This window comes from Catharus ustulatus, chromosome 10, assembly GCF_009819885.2.
Source record: "Catharus ustulatus isolate bCatUst1 chromosome 10, bCatUst1.pri.v2, whole genome shotgun sequence".
Lineage (NCBI taxonomy): Eukaryota > Metazoa > Chordata > Aves > Passeriformes > Turdidae > Catharus > Catharus ustulatus.
Genome location: NC_046230.1, coordinates 18,269,508 through 18,292,492, shown reverse-complemented (window position 1 = coordinate 18,292,492; position 22,985 = coordinate 18,269,508). Strand labels below are relative to the sequence as shown.

The 22,985-nt window shown below is 42.2% G+C and overlaps 1 protein-coding gene across 1 annotated transcript; it reads left to right on the top strand.

The window, feature by feature from the left end:
• Window positions 1–10,624: 10,624 nt before the first annotated feature.
• RFC4 (replication factor C subunit 4) lies at window positions 10,625–22,642 on the top strand. The gene is made up of 10 exons (XM_033069262.1): window positions 10,625–10,799; window positions 11,358–11,436; window positions 15,740–15,819; window positions 17,017–17,136; window positions 18,002–18,145; window positions 18,418–18,538; window positions 18,975–19,100; window positions 20,677–20,757; window positions 21,599–21,715; window positions 22,432–22,642. The coding sequence occupies exons 1-10, from the start codon at window positions 10,675–10,677 to the stop codon at window positions 22,525–22,527; spliced, it is 1,089 nt and encodes a 362-aa protein (XP_032925153.1). The 5' UTR covers window positions 10,625–10,674; the 3' UTR covers window positions 22,528–22,642.
• The last annotated feature ends 343 nt before the right edge of the window (window positions 22,643–22,985 follow it).

Sequence of the window (22,985 nt, the reverse complement as noted above, 5' to 3'; positions counted from 1 at the left end):
ACCAAAAAATAAAATACTGAATTAAAACCAAATATAAATACCACTATTTATTAAAGAGCACGGTCACCATCTGTACTTTACTAGAACTAAAACTAAATGTATATATACAATTAAAATGCATTACTTTCGGCATATACTTGATTATATAAAACAATAAAGTGTACTAGAAGGATATTATAATATAATGTCCTCTATCATCCTCCAATAAACTCTCTCTCAACTGTATAGGCTAATACACACACACACACACAAAAACTAAAAAAAAAAATCTAGTTTTTACTTCTCATTCATTGGCTGTTATAGATAATAACCGAATAAAGCCGAATTAAATAAATTGCCTTTACTGCCCCCCCCCCGCTCTGGAAGTGGAGGACACGGGGGACCCGCAGCTGTCCCCGCCTCTTCTCCAAATCTCTATGCAATAATGGATTCATTTTTCTTTAGACTTATTTCTCTTATCGGGACTCCCTTCGCCGTGTTCTATTATTTAACCCAGCGGGCTGTCCCTTGTTATTTCAGGCAACTTACCTTTTTTTTTTAATCTTGTTCGGTTTCTCCGGGGTTTTCCTGGGGTTTGTTCTTTTTCTGCCTTATTTCTTAAAAAAATTTAAAAAATCCCAAGCTACTGTTATAGATAATAACCAAATCAAGCCGAATTAAATAGTAAAACAGCAACCAAAAATACGGTCTTGGGAAGGCACAAACTAAACAGGAGAGCACCGAGAGCGGGAATCGGTGCCGGCTGAACACACACGCTGACCTGACCTGCATGGCATCAGATCAGCCTGTGTTCTCACTGCCGTTCCGGGGAACCAGATTTTATACCGATTTTTCTGGCCTGAGGCAAGAGTTCCCTTTGTTTCTGCTGAGGATTAAACCTTTTCTTGGTGCTGCCCGTCGATGAGGGCTGTGTCTGCTCCCTATTCATGCGAAATTTCCTTGGGAGTGCTGGTTTCTCACTTATGGGAACCGGTGATGGGCTCTGATATGGGGTACTTGACAGTCCTTTATCGATGACCTTTCCCGTCTGGTTGTCTCAGGATCCTTGAGCTAGGTTTGTTGAGATGCTAATTAAGGCCTTTGTGTACATCTCTGCCTCTGCCCACACCCACAAGTTTGCTGCCAGTGGCGAGAGAAACCATCTCGGCAGCTTAGGTGTTCTTTAGGGGACCAGCGCAAAGTCCGAGCTGCATATTGCCTCTTAAAGACATCCCACCTCGATAATTTTATCGTGTCCGTCCAACAAGGTACTTTATTTGTTCTCTGGCGCTCTACTCTTAAAATTTCAGCCCTGCAATTTAGTTTCCCACTAACCCCGTGTTGATATAAGAGAACCCACTCTACAGAACCTAATTCAGCAATATTCAATTCAGCCGCAAGTACTAGAACTGGTCAGTCAAAGACAGCTCTTTTCAAAACACTTAGTACAGAGCCCTCTAGGTCAGATCTCCCGTACACAATGTGTAACCTAAACTTCTCAACAGATTTGGCACTTGAAACGAACAAAAGGAAAACATCTGCATCCAGAAGCTATTCACCTTATCTGATCTAGGCTGATCATCGGATTGTTGGGGCAATTTTATCTTGAGGTCTCCAGGGGAGGAAGCCACTTTGCACTTGAGTGTTTCTGGTTTTCACTCTGGAGTCATGTGTCCAGCCTTTTTCTGCTGTCCGGACTGCTGTGTCTGTGGTTAAAAGGACAAAAAAAGGACCTTCCCAGTGAGGAGAGAAACCTCTTTCCAGGTTTTAATGAGGACCCGATCTCCCGGCTGTATTTTGTGTATGGTGAACCCCAAAGGAGCATTTTGTGTGACAATTTCTTGTTTTCGCAATTTTTGCAAATTTTTATTTATTGTTATCAAGTAGGGATGTATTTGTCCGTCTTCTATTTTAGGATGTCCCACTGGCATCCCATGGTCATAAGGCATCTCATATAACATTTTAAAAGGAGACAGCCCTGTCTCAGAGTGAGGTATCATCCTAATATTTGATAATGCTAAGGGGAGGTATTTCGGCCAGGACATTTTTGTTTATATCATTAATTTTGATAGTTGAGCTTTTAAGGTCTGGTTCATTTTCTCAACTTGTCCAGAACTCTGGGGATGCCATGGTGTATGATATTCCCACCGAATTCCTAGAGCTTCAGCCAGTTGTTTAATAACCTTTGAGGTGAAATGTGTTCCTTGGTCTGAGTCTATATAGTTGATTATACCATATCGGGGGATGATTTCCTCCAGAAGGAATTTAGATACTGTCTGGGCTGTAGCCCTCGAGCTTGGGTAAGCTTCTACCCAATAAGTTAGTTTGTCTACTAGTACCAGCAAGAATTTATACCTCCCAACCTTTGGTACTCAGTGAAATCCACTTGGATTCTTTCAAATAGACGATAGGTTATAGGGCAACTACCCCAAATTACCTGTCGTGTCCTGGCTTTGTGAACCTTTTAGCGTATGAGGCACCCCTGCACTTCCTGTTTAGCTAATTCATAAATCCCCTTACACCCGAAGAATCTCAGAAATTGTTCTGCCAGAGCCTGTGATCCCCAATGTGTTTGCAAATGTAGTCTCTAGAATTTTTCTGGTATAATCCTTAGATATTAATTCCCTCTCATCTGGTAATTTCCACTTACTTTCTTCTAATGTACCTCCTATCTTTTTTTTTTTTTTTTTTTCCTTCAATCTCTTTTTGGGAGGGACAAGGGGGATATCCCTGAGTCCCGCCTTCTCTGAGTTCTGGGGTACTTACCGTTAGTAGTGCTGCATTTTTTGTTTCTTTATCTGCTAAATTGATTCTTCTAATCCGAAATTGTATTCCTGTTTGATGTCTCTTCACATGCACGACTTTAGCAGATTGCTAAAGGTTCTGGGGGGTCCTGGGGGGGTCGGGGGGGTCCTGAGGGGGTTTGGAGGTGTCCTGAGGGGGTTCAGGGGGGGTCTGGGGGGTCCTGAGGGGGTCTAGGGGGCTCAGAGGGATCCTGGGGGGGGTCCTGAGGGGGTCTGGGGGGTCCTGAGGGGGTTTCAGGGGGATCCTGAGGGGGTCTGGGGGGTCCTGAGGGGGTCTGGAGGTGTCCTGAGGGGGTTCAGGGCGGTCCTGAAGAGGTCCTGGAGGGACTCTGACAGGGTTCAGGGGAGCTCTGGGGGGGTCCTGAGGAGGTTCAGAGGGGTCTGGGGGGGGCCTCTACTCATTTACACAAGTGAGAGTTTCTCCCTGGTTGAGCTCAATTTTGGCTCCAAGCACGGCATTTACACTGCTGGGAATAATATCCAAGAAGTCACGACTGACAGGAAACTTCTAATTGACTGTGATGTGATTCATTGGGAGGCTCACACTCTCCGAGTTAAAACAACATCACTTAAAAAAAAGAAATCACTGAACCCCCCAGGCTGTCTGGCAATCCATTGCCCCAGGAGCCTTGATGTGCTGCTGTGATAACCATGGAAATACATTGCCATCTCATTTTGTCACAGAAGGGAATAAATTCCTGAGCTCCACCCCAGCCTGCAGGGATGGTGCGGGGCGGGGGGGGGGGGGGAAAATCCCACTTTTCCATCTCCCTCCCCAGCAGGGCAGGGTGGAGATGTGACTCAACACCACACTGGGCACCCCTGGGAGCATCCTGGGAGTGGGGTCAGGGACCACAGAGCCCCTGCTCAACTCTTCTTCCCAGGGGATGAACCTGAGGCAAAACAGGTGCTTGACCCACAGCAACATCAGGGCGACAAAGCTTGCCCTGCTATTTCCCAGTGTATTGTTTTGGGTTTTTAATACCCCTTTGAAAGCAGTGCAGCCAGCTCAGCTCTGCCCCTTGGATGCTGGCAGGCTGCCAGGCTCTAATTAAGCCTGCTGTTATGGCTAATGCTGGTGACAGTGTTTCAGGGCACCAGCACAGAGGCTGTGGGAGTGGGAGCAGGAGAAGAGGTGGCTGCAGAGCTGTGTGGTGACTTGGACGTTCTGGCTAATACACCAAAGAGTGTTGATTTTATCCTCCTCACTGGTCAGATCAGCTCGTGAGCACAGATCCAGCCAGGCTGTATAAAAACTCCTTTTCCTGCAGGGAAGAGGACAGCTGAGAGCAGAGAGCATTGGTTTGAAAACCCACTCCTCACTTTGTGGCACAAAAGTGCTGCCAGAGAGCTCTGAAATTCCCTGGTACCCAGGTGAGTGCCCACAGCACAGAGCCAGATCTGCAGGCTCACACTGCACTCACCCACAGCCTGTGCCAGGGGCAGCCTGCACCTGGGAATGGGCCTGAGCTGGGCTCCAGCCAGGGGACAGGAGCAGGGACTGAGGAGGGGACAGCTTCAGCATCTCTCCCTGTGCTCAGGTCACACTGCAGGTCCAGTCTGGATAATTTTCCCTCTGCTTCTGAATCTGAGCAGCTCAAATTCACATCATCCCCCATCATGTGCATCCACAGAGTTGTGGCCAGGTACATCTCACTGCTACAGAGCCTCTTTTGCTGCAAGTCATGACTTGATTTCAGTGCATTCTTCAGCCTCATTCCTCCTCACACAACTCCCAAGAGCACAGCTCTGTTCTTCTCCTCTCCACGCAGCTGCTGCCATTGTGCAACCCCAGGACTGAATTGCAGTGCCACTGTGCAATGCCCATGCACAGGACAGGATAGCGAGGCACAGCCAGGAAATCCAATCCCAAATCCAGGTTCCTGCAGCTCCCTGTCCCCCTAGCCAGCTGTGGATGCTTTGGAAAATCAGCCTCACAGTGCAGAACATGTTGGGATGCTAGCTGGGATGTGGGACTCAGCCACCACCAAGAGATCAGTGCAAAAAAGAGAGAACAGACTGGTGCCCTGTGATTTGTCTTCTGCCTCTTGATCCAGCAGCTGTGCCCTGCTGCCCCTCCTGATCTCCATCAGAGCAGTTCATCTCTCCCTCAGCCCCACAAGGCTGAGCTGATCTGCTCTGCTTGCAGATAATGCCATGGACAGAGCCATGTTGCAATTAAATACTCTCCTGGTTCTATGCTAATGAGAAGCAGGAACAGAATGCACAATGGCAGATAATTACAGGTGAGCAATTACAGACACAATCTTCCCTCTTCCTTGTCCTTGTTTTTTTTTTTTTTTTTTCCCCACCGTTCCACACTTGCTGAGAGCCTGACACGGTGCCCAGAGCTCTGAAGATGATGAGCAGAGTAATAAAAAAGCCCTTTGAAGCACATCCCTGAAGCTCCCTGAGCCCTGATCACCCTTCATGCCGTGTTTCTGCAGCCCTGCTGGCCAGGGTAGTGACCAGGAGGTCCACTTCAAGTGGTCTGAACTGCTAAAAGCCGTGTCATTAAAAAACCCCAACTTAATAATGACAATTGAATTGAAGGAATATTGTGGAATATTTCCTGCTTGTTTTCAAGAGGGCTTGTAACTTGCTAAAACTTTTTGAAATCCAGCTGCTGTAAATAGCAACTCGTGCTTTCCTTTCAATCGCTTACCTTTCTTGCTCAATACTGAGTATCTATTTAGGAACTGGTTTTCAAAACATTGTGCACTTTGCACAATTAATTTGGAGAAGTCTGTGGTGTGCTCAAAAAAAGTGCTCTGAAAAGCTGAGGAGATCACATGAGCAAAGTCAACCTATAGAAACAAATAAGCACATTTTCATACACGCAATCTCTGGCAGGATTGCTTAGAAATGATGAAGTGTTTTAAAACAATGCCGTAATATTCTTAAATGCCAAATGTCACATGAAATATTATTCAGAATCACTTCTCTCTCCTTCCCAACCTGCCTGCAAACAAGTGGGATCTGCACAGCTTGGCTGTGGTTGCTGGGAACAGCATCAGCTGTGAGTGGAGCATTATTAACAACTGGAATTATTAACTCTGTTTCAGAAAGCTGTTGTGTGCCTCTACACACGGTCGTTTGGAAGATCTTTTGGAAAATTAATCTTGCATCTTATCCCTCCCTTTTTTAATGAACCACATCATGCTGTCAGACAATGCTGATGGACAGCATAAAGCAAGGAGAAAGGGAAATAGCACCTGAAATGACAGGCAGGGCCAAAACTTTTAGCCACCAGGAAGATTCTGATGGTACCTGGCTCCAGTTTGGTCCCCTCCTCTATTGCCAACCTTCATCAGATAATAGTCCCTGCAAAATTTTAATACTGCAAAATTTAAATGCCTGCAACATTTTAAGCCAGGGATTTTTGTGTGGTTGACATTCATTTTCAAGCTTCACAGTGTCTTGTAGGTCCTGTGAAAGAAAGAGAAGAGAGATGTGGGAGTGATTTCATGCTTCCCCTGCCCTGCTGGGGTGATGCTTCTCAGTCTCCACAGGGAGGAGATGTGTGTGAAGCAAAAGGGTAAGAGGAGTTAATTATAATAATTTGGAGGGAGGGGGTTTACATTCTCCACTTCAAAGAGAAGTTCCTGCCTTTCTCAGCAGACACCTGTCCTCCAAACTAAAACAGCAACTTTTCCTTCTTTGTCCATATTTAAGCCACACCTGATTATAAGCTGCACTTTGGGTTCGGACCAAAATTTTAGTCAAAATGGTGCGGCTTATAATAGTGAAATTACTGTACTTTAAAAGGAGCACAACTCCTTGTAAAATCCATTCTGAAGAAAAAGAGGCCTCTGAAGACACGACACTAATTTCAGCAAAATTCTCTGCTCCTCTTCCTGTCTTCTTTCCCAATCACAACCTTTTTGTCACCATCATTTACATCAATCATTCACTTTCAATGCTCCAGAACATCTGTCCTGTCACAGGCTGGAGCAGAGGCCCATCTGTGAGCAGGACCATTAATACAGCCTCAGGAAAGAGTGCATGAAACAGGCCACTTAAAGAGATTATCCCTCTCCAGGATTTCCCTGTCAGATTGCAGTGATCTCTGGTTCAGGGACTTTCTGAGCTTAAGTCTGCATATAACTGATAATATTTAATATTCTATTTCTTCAGGAATCTGTCTAGCTATTTTTTAATCTACTTATAATTTTGATGGCCATAAAGTTTGATAGCAACAAGACTTGCAATTTAAATATGCATTGTGTGAAAAAAGCTACTTCTTTTGGTTTTCAATCTGAAGCTTGATGGTCCTATTTGCAGTATCCACCTTAGCCATGACTTTTTATACAGTGATCATATCCCACAGTTACCTGAGCTGAGACAAATGCTGTCCTAGTTATTGTATCTAAGGGAAAAAAAAAAAAGAAAAAGCCCATTGATACCCTCAACATTCTTGCCATGTTTTAACCTTCTCTTGTTCATGCATCTTGAACAGTAAAAACTGCTATTGCCAGTCTGCTCTGTGTTGCTTACATAATTCTGGCAGAAGTCTTCCCGTGCAAAGAGTTAGGAGATAAATGTTTGCAGTTAAATTTTTACAAAAATCCACATGCCTATTTGTATTGCATTAATTTCTTTCAACTCTTTCCCCTTTTAAAACACAGCTTGAATTTTAGCTGTTGAACAGAAGTGATTCCATGATTTTTAGGCCCAGGCTTAGTTCTATGAACTATGTAGTTTATTTTAAGGAAGCCACTTATCCACTTTCAGCATCATAAAAATCCCTGAGCTGATCTCCTAGGAAGCTTTCATGTCAACTGACTGGAGGTCTAGATTGATGGAGGCATGGGGAGGCCTGCAGGGCAGCAGGCAGAGTAACTTACAAAGATGAATGTCCTCCTGCTAATCAATTCTCTGCCCTGCTGTCACTAGCCCCTGACACATTGGTTTTCTGTCAGATGAGCTCTTGAACCCTTATTCTGTGGCTGTGCATCTGTTAATGGCTCACAAGACTGGTGTCCTGGTTTCAGCTGGGATAGATTTGGTTTTCTCCTCAGAAGCTGGTACAGTGCTGTGTTTTGGATTCAGTGTGAGAGTAGTGCTGATATCAAACCGATGGTTTGGTCGTAGCCAAGAAGTGTTACCCTAAATCAATGACTTCACAGTGTCCCATGTTCTTCTAGTGAGGAAGGGCACAAAAAAACTGGGAGGGAGCATGGCTGGGACGGCTGACCTGCACTGGCCAAAGGGATATTCCATGTCATAGAATGTCTTGCCCAGTGTATAAACAGGGGGAGCTGGCCAGGAAGGGCTGACCACTGCTCAGGGATGGGTTGGGCACTGTAATAAGGGTAAAACATAGTTTGTTCATCAAACTTAGTATAAGTTTATACTGCAGCCTTAGAAACTTAGTTTCTCTTTACTAACAAAGCTTAGTTTGTTTGCTAATAAAGTAAAAGATTTAAGTTGCTTAAACTATATAGCTTTAGAAGTTTATTTTTTTTGCTACTCAGTATAACTAGGGCCCCAAAACCTTATCAAACGGGGAATAGATAAGCTTGTAGGCCAATTATCTTTAACCATATATGGTAAAGTTGTTTCAAGTTTGCCAGGACAGCAAGACCTGAGACCCCAGCCCCCCAAGCACCTGGAAGACTTCTGCCTAGCAAATGAGACCACGCACGCGAACAAAGAACCTGAAAGAGATAACAAATCCAGGAAACGATTCCAGATAAAAGGGGGTGGAAGAAAGGGAGAGGTGTGAATTGCTGGAGAAAAACGGAATTGTAACGGGTTTTCTCAGCAACACCCAGATCTGTTGGCTCACTTGTTATTGCCTGCTCTAATTATAATAAATTACCTTTAATTGACTACTGCCGATTCGCTTCAAATTTATCACAGGCACCGGTCAGCTTTGTGTAAATCACTTGTGTGAATCACTTGTGAATCTGGGATTTTATTTCTCACTCCTTCACATTACAATTATTGCTGCTATTTTTCTTGTTCTCTTCAGTATTATTACTGTATTTTACTTTGTTTTAATTATTAAACTGTTCTTGTTTCAACCCACAAGTTTTAATTTTTTTCTGATTCTCCTCCCCACTCCATCAGAGGGACAGGAGAAGTAAGTGAGGACTGCATGGATTTAGTTACTGGCTGGGGTTAAACCACAGCAACTGGGAAGGGTCCCCATTTAGGTCAGCTCAAGGAGCACTGACTGGGCTGGTGTAAAACACAATATTTCCCAGGAAAATGCTAGAGAGAGGACATGGTAACTGATTTTGGACTGTAAGATGGCGAGTGAATGCAATTCAAAGAACAGAGGAAACAATTTTGAGTCCTTATATATATGAGGGAGAGAGAGAGAAAAAAACAGGGAGCAAGAGAGAGAAGTTTGGGCTTCATTATTCCTTTGTGGAATTTTAAACTTTTTTTAAGGTAATGAAACCAAAAGTTGTGTTATGAAGTTCAGTTAATGTAGCAGAAGGGAAATTCCACTGCTGAATTGAACCTCAGGCTCATCCAGAGCTGACAAGGTGCTGAAATGCAAGGTACATTTGAGGTGGCCCCATTAAGGAAAGTTGATTGGATAGAGACCAGCAAATAGAACAAAGCTTCAAAAAGACAGCAAACCTTTATACAGTTGCAGAAAGAGCCTTCAGAAAGATTTCAGAAATCATTTGTTACCATGACTTGGAAGTACCAAATATAATAGCAGTGGGAAAAATAAAATTGAATTTTCATCTAGAACAAAACAACTTCAGTAATTATATGTGTGGGCATTTCTTGCTAAGACTACAATCTGGATTTCATTCTTCAATAGAAGAATGCTAGATGAGAGGAAACAACTTATTTAAAATTGCCCAGACAAGAATTACAGGGTTGACTCACTGACAGATTTATGTATTTTCAGCCTACATTTTTTCCTACATCTCCTTTTCCAAAGGCTGTTCTTCTGTTGCCATAGAGACCATTTCCAGTCTCTTTTCACTTCCACAGAGTCTATTCTGGGGATCACTACTGCAGCTTCCCAGGCCACTCTGTCTGCGTCTCGTGCCCAGGAGTAGCCAAGGGAAAACAGCGAAGCAGAACATCTGCAGCCACATAATACCCAGCTGCTGGTAGCAGAAATACTTCCAATTTTTTTACCCACAAAGCTGGTGTGTAATTGGAAAGAGAAGCTGCAGCCACCCAGCACACGGAAATGTGGGCGTTCATCACGACTGCCACATCTACCAGGATGTTTTTCACCATTTGAAGGGATCTGTCACATCAATCACACTCCTGAATTTACTTTTTCCGTGGCTTAGCTGTGATGGATGCCATTAGAAATAATGGGAGAACACAAAGGAGTCACGTTCGCTTCACTCCAGCACCAACACCCTGAGCTGCACACCTGGGGAGCTGCTCGCAGGGGGGCAGCGAGGCCGGGGCAGGTTCGCACCGAGGCCACAAAGGAGCAAACGCCGATCCCAGGACAGGCCCTGCCAGCCCCAGGCTCTCCTGGGCCTCATTGCACTCCACCTGGGGCACCTCACCCGTCAGGGGAAGGGAGCAGGCCCCGCCTCAGGACCGTGGCAGGTCCAACCACACAGAGAGGTCCCGCCTCCGCTTGCTGTCATGCAGCGCTTGTTCTTTTGGGGGCGTCTTTTTGTTCTTTATATCACGTTCGGGAAGCCGCATTCCTGAGGCGGCGCGCGCGCCCGCCCTCAGGACCCGCCCGCTTCGCGCCCTCCGCGCGCGCTGCCCCCTTAGCCCCGCCCCTTCGGGTACCGCAGCTCGCGCAGCGTGACGTCAGCGGCGCCGCACGCTGTGATTGGCTCTCGGCGGGCGGAAGCGGCCCCGCCCCCGTGCGCGGGCGGGTTGGCGGGAAGGGCCGGCGGGGCCTGAGGGGGCCCGGCACAGCCCGGCACAGCCCGGTACAGCCATGCAGGCCTTCCTCAAGGGCCCGGCCTCTATCAGCACCAAGCCCGTCGCTGCCAAGGAAAAGAGCGCGGCTGGGAGCAGCGGGGAGGGCAAGAGGACCAAACCTATCCCCTGGGTGGAGAAATAGTAAGGGATGCTCTGAGGCAGTGGGAGGGAGGCTGACTCTGGGCGGTGTAGAGAGGTGGTTGGTGCATAGCAAAAGGGAATCGCAGGTGTGGGTGTCCCCACCAGGGAGAACAGTTTAACTTTCCCTGTTATGGGAGAAATCCAGGACTGTGGGGTATTAAAGTGCCTTTTGTGGCTGGTACAGAGCAGAAAATCTTGGCCATGCGAAGTAGTGCTGTTTCACCGCTGTGTTGTGGTGCATGAATGCATTTTATGCTTTGCTTTTTTGAGCAGCCTTTATCACAAAGTGGTAAAATATTACGGTTCTGCTTTTAAAAACATCTCAGACAGGTGTTTACAACAGAAAAAGACAAGCAGCTTCCTGAGGAATTAGATAATTTCAGTAATACAGACCAGAGACATTAGACTTCCTGTTGTGATTTTGATTTCAACTACAAAGTTCTCTGTAATTCTTCAGTACCTGATGTAATCAGAAGGGGAAATGTTGTTTTCCTCAATTTCAGCTTTCCTATGAAACTATCTTAGCTAATAAATTTTATTCTATGTCTTTTTATTTAGTCGCCCCAAAAATGTGGATGAAGTTGCCTTCCAGGATGAAGTTGTAGCTGTGCTGAAGAAGTCCCTGGAAGGTGCTGATGTGAGTGTAATGACAACATCTACCTAATCAGCATTTTTAGACAGACACTTGAGTCAGTGATAACAAGAAATTTCTCTTTTCCAACTCAGCAGTGACTATTTTTGCAGTGGTACTTCACGAACAGGCTAAGTGACTGCCTTGTGATACATCCTGTGTGATATATCCTGTTTTGATTTATGTGTAAAGCTTCTTATATTTCCTCTAAGCACTGTAGAATTGCCAGTTTGGAATTTTTCTGGAAAAGCTCAAATGGTAAACTTCTTGTTAGTGGTTTCAAACCTGAAAAAGCTTTTGTCATCTCCACGCTGCTACTGCACTAGTACTTGTGCCATTCATATTTAAGACAAGGGGAGAAAGTTTTTCTTTCAGTCTGAATTGCCAGTCACTCCTGAGCATTTCTAGTGATCTGTCAGTGCTTCTGTGAAACTACTAAACCCTAAAAATTTTGGCTAATGAGAGAAGTTTAATTTGTGAGTTCCAGATCTACTGCTTGGATAGTGATTCCCAAACTTTTTTGGGTTAAAGTTTCCAAGTAAGTCCCTTTGGCTTGAAAAAGGTAAGTATGGCAGCTGCAAGGTTGTCTTGCATGATCTAAGAGTGGGTGAGCAGAGCATTTGTAGTTGCATTTGTTTACTCTTGCATTTAATTTTGGACAAAAATTTAGTAAATATTTGGTATGTTTGATGATTATTTCTTCCAAAGTAGCTGATGAGGAGGTGAAGGGGCTAGCAGGAGGAATAAAGTATATAGCCAAGAGATGGTTCTGCTTTTTTCCAAATCTGAACAATTCCTTCTTTTGTACATACTGAGACTTTTTTCCTCCTCACCTAGCACAATCACACCTGTGCTTCAAAAGCTGCCTGTTTTCACAGGCTTCAGCTTTGATTTGCTCTCCAGTGATATGAGTCTGTTTCTCTCTGAAAATAATAATTTAATCAAAGCTTGCAAAAGCAGACGTACCTTATTTGTTTGAGTGTGCACCTTACTTGTTTGAGAGTGGTACAACACAACAGCAAAAGATTTGCACTTCTTTCTTTAGTTCCTTTCTCCATGTTCAGTTTGCTTTGAGAATGCTCTTGTAATGTGACCTTGTCAGGCAATGCTGTACCCCAGAAATCTGTGTTTCAGCAGCAATGCTGCTGGATTACAGTATTTATAGAGTTGAGGTAATTAGGAAGGAACTGTTAACAGCAAAGGAGAAATGAGCTGCTGCCACCTATTCTGTCTGGACATATCAGTTGTATAACATTGCTTAGGTGATGGGTTGGGAAGTTCTATTTTGAGCAACAGTTATGTAAAACCCTACAGCTTGTGGATCAGCAGTGTTTCTTGGATTCTGAGCCTAGTGCACTTGTGTTGACTTTTGGCCTCCTGAGTTGAAAGACAAATTATAATTCCTTCTTATGGTTAGAGGCTCTGTATTTTGCCATAGCTGCCACAACTCAGCAAGGCATTTGAGAACAAAGTACTTTATTTGGGTTTTTTAAAAAATTTAGACGTTTTTATTAGTTTCTTGAAAGGACTCATTCTGTCAAAAAGGCAAAAGTGTAATTGAAGCTCTGAGGTGGCTGGTACTTCTGTAAGTACACATTACTGCAGAGGTTCTTACTGACTTTGGAGATCTGGTGAGATCAAAAAAACAGCTGTGACAATGCTGTAGGTTTGAGTAATGTGCTTTATTTAAATTAGTGTTGGAAATGGAGACTCAGTCCTCTGTCAATTGGCCTGTATCTGTGGGCCTTGATTTGGGAGCTGCTAAATGGAGCAGGACTTGTAACTCCCTATGACTAACACACCACTTGTGGCCCTGCAGCCAATACACCTTCATCTGTAAGAGAACACATCATCCTGTTATAAACTGGGGACAGCAGAGTCCAGGGGGGTTTGAACTGGAGAAGTTGATTTCTGTCTGGTCTGCCAGGAGTGTTGATTTGTTGTTGTTTTTTGGCAAAGGAACTGAAAACAGTCACGTTATTCTTTATTTTTCATTTGCTTCATGATACCTTAATAACTGAAAAGAGAGTGTAGGATTATCATTGCAATTTACATCTTCACTTGTACTGAAACTTCTGGAAAAGCATCTGAGATTTGCACTATATGAGCTTTCCCATGAGCAGAGTGATGCCTGCAGGTATCCTGCTTACTCCTGGCAAGCATGGAGAAATGGATAACCAGATCAGGTTGCAGTTTATTTAAAAATACTGCCACAGTTACATAAAGGATTAAGTTGTGCTTGGTGAAAAGTGGTGTAAATACTTCAGTGAGAACCAGCATAAATGAGGTTGAAACAGAAACAGTGATAAAGTTGGAGTGTAATGGAATTAGGAAACAGATTGTAATTAAAACTTTTTACTTGCTTATGATTTTTTTGGGGACAGTAGTGTGTGAATTAGCACAGAGGCATGAAATTATGAATCTCCTCACAAACATCTACCCTTGCAATGCCAACCCAGCAAGGAGATTGATGAACTTTCAGCTGTCATTCAGTACACTTTCCATCTCTCTGGAGCTGTCATAAAAGATAGAGGGGGATAATACTGTTGTGGTATCTAAACTTGAAAAGGTGTTTGTTAGTAGGGGTTGCTGTTTGCTTATTAGTAATTAGGGAAACAAGCAACAGTTGATTGGCAGAAAGAGCAGGCAAGACTTGAAATTCTTTTATTTACTAGAAATCAAAAATTGAAATTCTTCTATCTTTACTTTTAGGGTGCATACACAGTTAAGTCTGTGCTCTGTGTCTTGTCTTAGTTGTTGAATGGGATATTTGTTACTAAACTGATTCTCTTTTTCATTTTCTGATTATATGTTGTGTACTCCTGCATTTTTCTCTGCTCTTTGGATGGTTTCAGTTTTGCTGTTCCCATTCTGTCTGCATTACATGCTATATTCAGCATAGAATTCTCTAATCTAATTTTAGTTGACTCTTTAAAAATAGAATGCTTATTAGGGGCTAGAAATCAAGTCAGACTGAGAGGTTTGTCTTTTTGCTATTGATTGGAGGGAACTTTTGGATTCTTGTTTTTAAGAATGTAGAAGTGGAACATCCCCTATTGTCAAAGACAGCAGTTTTAAAGTGATCATTTATAGAAGTGATTGCTTAAAATAGTAATATAGAAATCCATCACTCCTATGTCAGCTGGAAAGCCTCTTGATTTCAGCCAAAATTCAGTCATGGCTTATACAAATTTTGTTTATGCCAGTTTTGTTCTTTGTGTTGCTCAGATTATTTATGGAGATCAGTCATACTCCCTCTCATCTTTTGTTTTGCTGAGCTTACTAAATCAAGCACTTCAAAAAGTCACTTCTCATGAAGATAGGTTTTTCACTCCTTTAATCACTTTTCCCACTTTGGGTTCATTATCCTTGTCTAAGGGTGGCCTGAACTCTGTGCAGCTCATTACCTGTTAGTGTTAATAATTTACATCTGTATTAAAAGTGCACAGTTAGGACCACCATGTTACACAGGCTTGCACTGCTCCTCTGACAGACAAAACAAAACCAGCTTATGTTTAATTCCATCTAATGAATTTCAGATATTTAGCAGATACTTAATTATGTTCTCAAATTGAGAGATTTTTTTGCTTTGTGCTGCTAAATGTCATCCTAAAATTATTGCTGCAGTCTTTACTGCGCTGCTTTGATCTTCCTGTGTCAGCATATCTCCTTAATGCAGTTGTATTTTTCATGCTGAGGTCATTAATTAAATATTTTTAAGATCAGTTAACCTAATTTGTTTAAGAAGTGCCAGTGGTGTCCTTTGAAAGCCCCTTGGATGGGTGCAGGAATTGGGTGTGCCGTGCAGTGAGTGGGGCTGCAGCGCAGTGTTCCTGTGCCCTGTGCTCACTGCAGTGCGCTTGGTGGCAGCACAGAATCCTCAGCCTGGCTGGACAAGGCAGGCTGGGCAGCTGAGAAAGCAAAGGATGGTTTCATCTGCACTGCTGCTACTGCCCAGGCTGTTTAAGGCTGTTCTTGGATAAATTTGGGTGTCACTGCAATCAGAACAGTAAGCTCTGTAGGGTTTAGTGATCTCAGACATGCTCTGGAGTGTATATGTAAAAATAAATATAGATTGGAATATCAGTTTGGGCAGAACATGGGATGGTGCCACCAAATAACACTTGTTCATGCTGTGCTATAAACAGCAACTGTTTGCTCTCCTTTGGAGATCTAGAAGTGAAAAGACTTGCCATTATTTACTGTGAGGAATAGATAGTGTCCGTTCTGTTCAGACTGTCAGTAGGTTTTCCAGTTAGTGGATTTTTTAAAATTTGCTTTTCTTACAAATTATGTCTTGCTGTTTCAGCTTCCCAATCTGTTGTTCTATGGCCCACCTGGAACTGGAAAGACTTCCACTATTTTAGCAGCTGCTAGAGAACTGTTTGGGTAAGCTGGAATCACGTTGCTTCAGTGTAATCGACTGTCACATGTCTCCTAATCATGTGATTTAGTGCCTCTGGTCATTGCCTGCGCTTAGGTAGTTCCCAGCACTTTTTCAGGGATATCTTCATATCTAATGCAGTTCTAACATAAAATTTTCTTGTTTTTCCTGTCACAAGTCACTGTTTCCTGTTAACAGCATAGACTTCAGATTGGCAGCAGATGTAATCCCCCTAACCCCCTAACAAAGAATATGGAAAGAATATGGCTTGGATATGCCTTACTGAACTTTGTAAAGGAATTCTGATTTTTATGACTTATTTAGTAAGTTGTTAGCTCACATGGATCTCAAAGTGCTTCATGAAATCATGAAATGTCTGACTTGTAATCTCTCTGTTATGCACCATTGAATTGTGTCTGGAAAGTAGTATTAGGACTCAGACTAAAATTCAGCATGTATATATTCATTAAATCACTTGTAACACTTGGGAGTCTTTGAGTAGTGAACTCAGTGATCTATAACAAAAAATGGATGAGAAGGTGGTCTGATGTTTTGATCAAATGCAATGATGAATTTAATACTTCCCTCACTCCACTTGTCATCTTTAATCTTGACTCAGTGTTTTTTGGAGAGAACCACTTCTACCTTAGTAGAAGAAAGACAACTCCATGTTGTGAGTCCATTTTCATTCCCAGGAGTTAAAATCCAGTGTATTAATTGTTGATTTGTTTTTTGTTGCTGTTGTTTTTTTGTGGTTTTTTTTTAATGGAGTGTAGTACTGCGGGCGAATACTGCATGTCTTACACTTTCTGGGTATTTCATTCTGGTAGTATTGCTAGTGACTGTATTGTGGAATTTTACTTGTTATTTCACATTGCTCATGGGGATATAAATAAAAAGGCATATAATATAGTCCTCTGAATGTATGAAACCAACTTCTCACTTTTTCTTTTCCTGGTTAACTGATGTAATTTTATACTTCATTGTTTAATGTAGCCCGGGAGGAGATTCTAAAAATAGCTAATGGAAATTCATACTCAACATTTTATGATCTCAACTTGAATGTCTTTTAACAATGTTATTTAGTAATGCTGATAAAAATAATCTCTGCCATTCAAAACAGCCAGAAGGGTTGTTGTTATATTTTATAACATATCATTACAAGGGTTAGCAGCTAACATGTTGTAATAAAAATTTTGCAGGCCTGATTTATTCCGGCAAAGAGTCCTTGAGTTAAATGCGTCTGATGAGCGTGGGATCCAAGTGATTCGGGAAAAAGTGAAGGCTTTTGCTCAGCTCACAGCGTCTGGAAGCCGTTCAGAGTAAGTGCTGGATCAAACCCCTCCTGCTTAGGACAAAGCATGTGGTTGTTTTTGTTTCTAATATAAATGATGGGTCAGCAGTGCCCAGAAGTTGGCAACACGCAGCGCTTTGGCTGAGCTTTTACTTCATGGAATTTCACATTGGGGGTTTGAAAACCCAGGAGGATTTTTACTGTTGCTGTTAGCATTGGAGGCAGACAGCGAAAATCCACAAGACTTCTGGGTTTGAGAAGTCAATTGTTGCCTTTTTGTTGCCTTTGCAGATATTGTCTGACGACCATAAAAAATTCTTTGGGTAAATTGTGCATGAAGGTATTTCCCTAGTCTTTCTAATCTGCAGGAATTTCTGCAACATGGGTGTTGGTTTCTAAAAGGATTCTGGTGTTAGCTGATAGGAAGCCCAGTGCAGGTCAAGCCATGTGTATGGACTGTGGAAAGTAACAGGAAGAAACTGCATGCCAAGATAGCCTGACAAAAAATGGCATTGTGTGCTGAAATCGGTCTGTTGAGTGTTCTTGGGAGTTTAGGGAATCAGGAAGCCTGTAAGAAGAAGAGCTACATGAAGAATTAAAAGAAACAGCTTACAGTAAGAGTATCTGTTTTAGAGGACTCCTGCAGTATTCAAGTGTTGGTCTTTCTGTGGAAACTCAGTCCCCACCTTTAGTATAAATATTAGTCTTTAATCTAAAAATAATTTTTAAAAATATTGAACCTCTGAATCTGTTCTATTTTTCAAGGATACATGCTTAAGGAAAATATTACATGCTATTTGCAGTGATTTTTCTATTTATGTTTTTCTTTTTTTTTTTTTTCCCTTGGTCTGTACATTTCATGTCTGCTGAATAACAGATTTCTAATTTTTCAGTGGTAAAATGTGCCCTCCTTTTAAAATTGTGATCCTGGATGAAGCAGACTCCATGACTTCAGCGGCCCAGGCAGCCTTGAGACGCACAATGGAAAAAGAATCTAAAACAACACGTTTCTGTCTTATTTGTAACTACATCAGCAGGTACACCTGGAATTTGTTGCTTATTTGGATTTGCTCTCTGGTCTATAGTCTCTATTTTTTCCCTGCTTAAAAGTTGATATCTAATTTTTGTAGTTTTCAGTTAATAGAGATGTCACTATGTGCATGCAAGCCTGAAACAATAATTGGATTTCACTTTTAAATTTTACAATGTTGCAGTTTTAGGGTTATTCAAACTTTTTCTGCTTTTGTTAGCTTTGTCTGTGAGAACTTGTCCCACACATTCATTTATCACTCTCCCTCCTTTCTTTCAGAATAATTGAACCTTTAACATCTCGATGCTCCAAATTCCGCTTCAAGCCTTTGTCTGACAGTATCCAACAGCAGAGGCTGTTGGATGTTGCTGAGAAGGAACAAGTGAAAATCAGTAATGAGGTAACTTTGTGGTAATTTTACTGCTTAATCCAGTGCATAATTGCATGGCAGTAAAAGAGGACAAGTCAGCATACTTTTCCAGACTGCTCATTTGTATGAAATAAAATACATAAACTCATTTATTCTCCTTCCATAGAGGAGATGAATTTTAAGTTGTCCTAAAACCGGAGAAATGTCCAACAGAGAAAACTGAAGCCAAACTGTAGGGCATTTTACTCTCTGCTGAGTGTACTGGCAGTAAACTGAGCTTCTTTCTCAAACTGCCAGCACACATTTGTGTTAGTAGAGAGGTTGTTTTGTAACTTGTGTACTGTGCTTGGCTCTGACAATCTGCTTTATGTGCTACTTGGTGTTTTAAAGTAACTGCTGAAAAAGTGTATTAGATTTTAATTAACAGTGAACATTTAATTTAACATTTCCTGACATCATTTTTCAGGCAGTATCTTACCTGGTGAAAGTGTCAGAAGGGGACTTAAGAAAAGCAATTACCTTTCTTCAAAGTGCCACTCGCCTAATGGGTGGGAAGGAGATCACAGAGAAGATAATCACTGAAATTGCTGGGGTAAGCTGTGCCTTGCATTTTCTCCTGAAATTACTCTGAAAACCATTTTTCCTATCCCTATCTGCCATTGCTCAAAGTTGGGTTAAAAATAGTTTTATACTCACTAGTGTTGCAGCATGGTAATGATGTGCTATCTACCAGAATTTTAAAGACTGCCTGGTTCTGTACACTTGCTACATAACAGGTTTGTAGCAACTTCTTCTGTAAATCATGGAAAACTGTAAAACAGTCATATAATTCAAACTGAAGTTGAAATAATCTGCTCGTAAATGCAAACTGTGGAGGGTTTTTTTGGTGGGAGAGTATATTAGAACATTTTTTGGTGCTTTTCTATATGTATGTGTGTATAAGTATAGATCGTTGCAATATTGGTTTGAAATCATCACAGGGAAATTACTTTCAGTAGCAGCTCATTTTCAGCTTAATGTTCACAGTGACAGTGACAAGGATCTGTTTGGATCCTGCTTTTTAATGAAACAGCAGTGGTTTGTTCTAGGATGGCATGGGTAATACCAAGAGGCACAGGAGAAACCTGAGAGAAAATGTGTTTAATAAAGCTTGTGTGAAGGTGTTCCTATAGCAACAAAACACCCCTGAAGAAGGAAATGTGAGATTAGGAGTTGAGGAGCTGAAAAATAAATGGGCTTTAACGATGGACACACTTCTCATGGAGGTGCTGCCATCATATCTAATTGTAGGGGTTGGGAGGTTTTCACTTGGATGAAACCAGAGGCAATTGCTACTGTGCAGAGTTTTACAGAACAATTTTAAACAATTTTCACACTGAAGTCATTGTTCAGTTTTGTGTATCTGTAAACCAGCTGGTATCTGAATAGATATCAGACATTTGAAACCTGGCAGAAATTGACTGTAATGATAGGAAAGAGAACCATAACATTCTGTTATTGAATGAATAATGCTTGTTTAAAGCAAAGGAACCCAACTTTACATCTTCAGAAAAACTTGAAGTTCTTGGTCATTCACAACTTCTGTGACCGTGGAGTGACCTTAGTACAAAAGCTTCATAAAGAAGCTTTGAAACCAAAGTGTCCAGGCACTCAACTGGCAGGAATGACAATGAGTGAAAGGGTAGAGGGGCAGCTCTTCTCTGCACAGAGTGACATAATGGCATCTGTCAATTTTTTTCCTTCTGATTTATTGTCTGATCTTGTTGCATTGGGCTTTTTTTGGATGCCATTGGTGTGTCACTGGAAATAAAAGCTATTTGCTGTGTTGTTTAGGTGTAGAGTGGTACAGAAAGCTTTGGCAGATGTAACTGTTGAAGAATGTCCTCTTAGTCAGTGTCCTGAATAAGCAGCTGGATTTAGGAAGGTGACTTTAAGGTCTATTGTCATGATATGGTTTTTGTTTTAATATCACCAGTATAGGACAAATATCAGCCTAGTTCTCACTTTTAAAATTTATTTAGTCTGTCTCATCTTGCTAGAAGTGGATGGGTGTGTAGAGGAGTGAAATCCTGAAATGGCCTCTGCTATGAACAGTTTGTTACTGTAAGCATCAACACCAATTTTAAATTTAGAAAATTGAAATTAAGAAATGTCTCTTCTTGTTACAGGTCATCCCTAAAGAAACAATTGATGAACTGCTGTTGGGCTGCCAGAGTGGTTCCTTTGAGAAACTGGAAGCACTGGCAAAGGTAGAGTTCTCTTAGTGCTTACTCTGGGTATTTCTCTCAGTCAAGATCCTGTGAATCCTTTGTTCCCAAACTACGCTGAAGAACATTTGGCCTCAGTCAGTTTGGATGCACATTTGGGAAGTGTCTTTTATCAGTCAGGACTCCCAGTCTTTCCCTTTTGAGAAAGAGCTGTCAAATTTGCAAATAAATTTCCCTACCAATGTGACTCTGGCTTTCTCCTGGGTTAGATTGATGTCATGTAGATCTGTTCAGCTGAACATAAAAAGAAGCTTGCACCAATGCTACTTCTATTTTCATAAATTTCTCTCTCCCTAAATGGCTTCACTGACCATTGTTCTTAATAGTTCATGTTTTTGTAACTGGGCACTACTGATTTTCTTTAAAAGCTGTCTTTTGTGACCAGGTGAAAAAAATAAATCCTAAGTGGATGGCCCTTTAAAATGTGAAGGCTGTGAAACTGCCATCTGGTGCTGTGGGTGCCAAGCCCTCCTAATTTTAGAATAGGATTGGACAGGTTCACTGAAGGTTGTTAAATGTTTTAAATGTCTCAAAATTTCTGAGATGTAAATTGTCAGAAGCTGGAATAACGTTTGGACAGAACTACTGCTCTGTGCCTGCCTTGCTCATGCAGCCTGTCTGAGGTGTTTGTGCTGGGTCACTGCAGGATGCAGGGCAGGGCTGTGCACAGGCTGCTCAGTTGTCCTCTACAGTGTACAAGTTCCAGTTACATACTGAATTGCAGTGCAGTCTCTCAGTCCAGACAGAATTTTTCAAGATTGTCTTTCCAGTTTGTGATGTTTCTGCTGCTGAATTACTTCAGTTTTCCTCTCTCCCTGTGCAGAATCTGATCAGTGAGGGGTTTGCTGTTGCTCAGCTTGTGAACCAGCTGCATGACACCATTGTGGAGAGTGAAGATTACAGTGACAAGCAGAAATCTGCCATGGTTGAGAAACTTGCAGTAAGTCTAGCTTGAGTTAAACAAAACCAAAACACGTTAATCTCGAAGGTTGATTTTTGTTTGCACAGTCTCTCCCAAGAAGTGTGTGGTGATTTTTTTTTGTTTTTTGTTTTTTTGTTTTTTTTTGTTTTTTTTTTGTTCTGAATGCTTCTTGGTAGATGCAAACTTTTGTCCTGAGGAATTTCATAAGAAGAAATTGAAATCTAATTAAGTGAATTATTATCCCTATTGTTGTTCTGGTGGATTTATCAGAGGTTTTGGGTTTTTAATATAAAGTGAGAGGGAAAATTAAGATAAGTCAGCACTTTAAAAAAACTTAGGTGCTGCAAAATGTAAGTTTTTGTTCTGGTGCAGAAAATATGCCTTTCCCAATAAAGATAAGATGAAGAAGGAAAGCAGCTGTGGTGGAGGTTTTGCTAAAGTCAGTGCAGGCAGGTGCTGTGGATGCCCTGCAGTGACACTCCTGCCAGGGGCTTGCAGGGCCACACCTCTTTGTGTATGGAACTTTAATGTGGTGGCCTCCTGTGGATGAGATGAGGCTGGAGAGCTCATGGTTCCCATTCCAGTTGGAGGGAGGTGTGATGTGGCTGCTGGAGAAATCTGTGCTGATTAAGAAAACAGCTGGCAAACTTCCTGTTCTCTATTGTTCCCCAAGACACAGCTACCTTGAGCATCACCATTTTTAGAGGATTTTCCCTTCTCTGTTCCCTCTGCAGGAAGTGGACAAATGCCTGGCAGATGGTGCTGATGAATTCCTGCAGCTGATGAGTCTCTGTGCCCTTGTGATGCAGCAGCTCACACAGAATACCTGACTCCTCCGGCAGCCCTCTCTGCCAGGGGTGGCTGGGGCTCTCACAACAGGGACCTGTGTACTTTTGTACTGTTTTTTTTTTTTTGCAATAAAAGGACTGCACTGCAGTTGGAAAACCTGAGGCTGAAATATTTTGTTCTATTTTTTATACTGGGTGAAGGGCAGAGGGGGCTGTAACGCTGCTGCTGTGCAGTTCATTGTTGTACACTTACACTACAAACAAATCTGTCAAAAATGAGCATATCCATACTAAAGTCTTCATCAGCTGCAAGCAGAGACAGAAGACACCTTACTCCTCGTAACCAAGATTGGTTTGGAATAGACTGACTTGGCAAAATGTTCACATCCCCATAGAGCTTCAGGCTGAACCCAGCTCCTGCTGGAGCACAGCCCACACCTCCATTTTGTAGCTGATCCTTTATGGTTACTAACAAAGTGGTTTTTGCCATGTTTAAACAT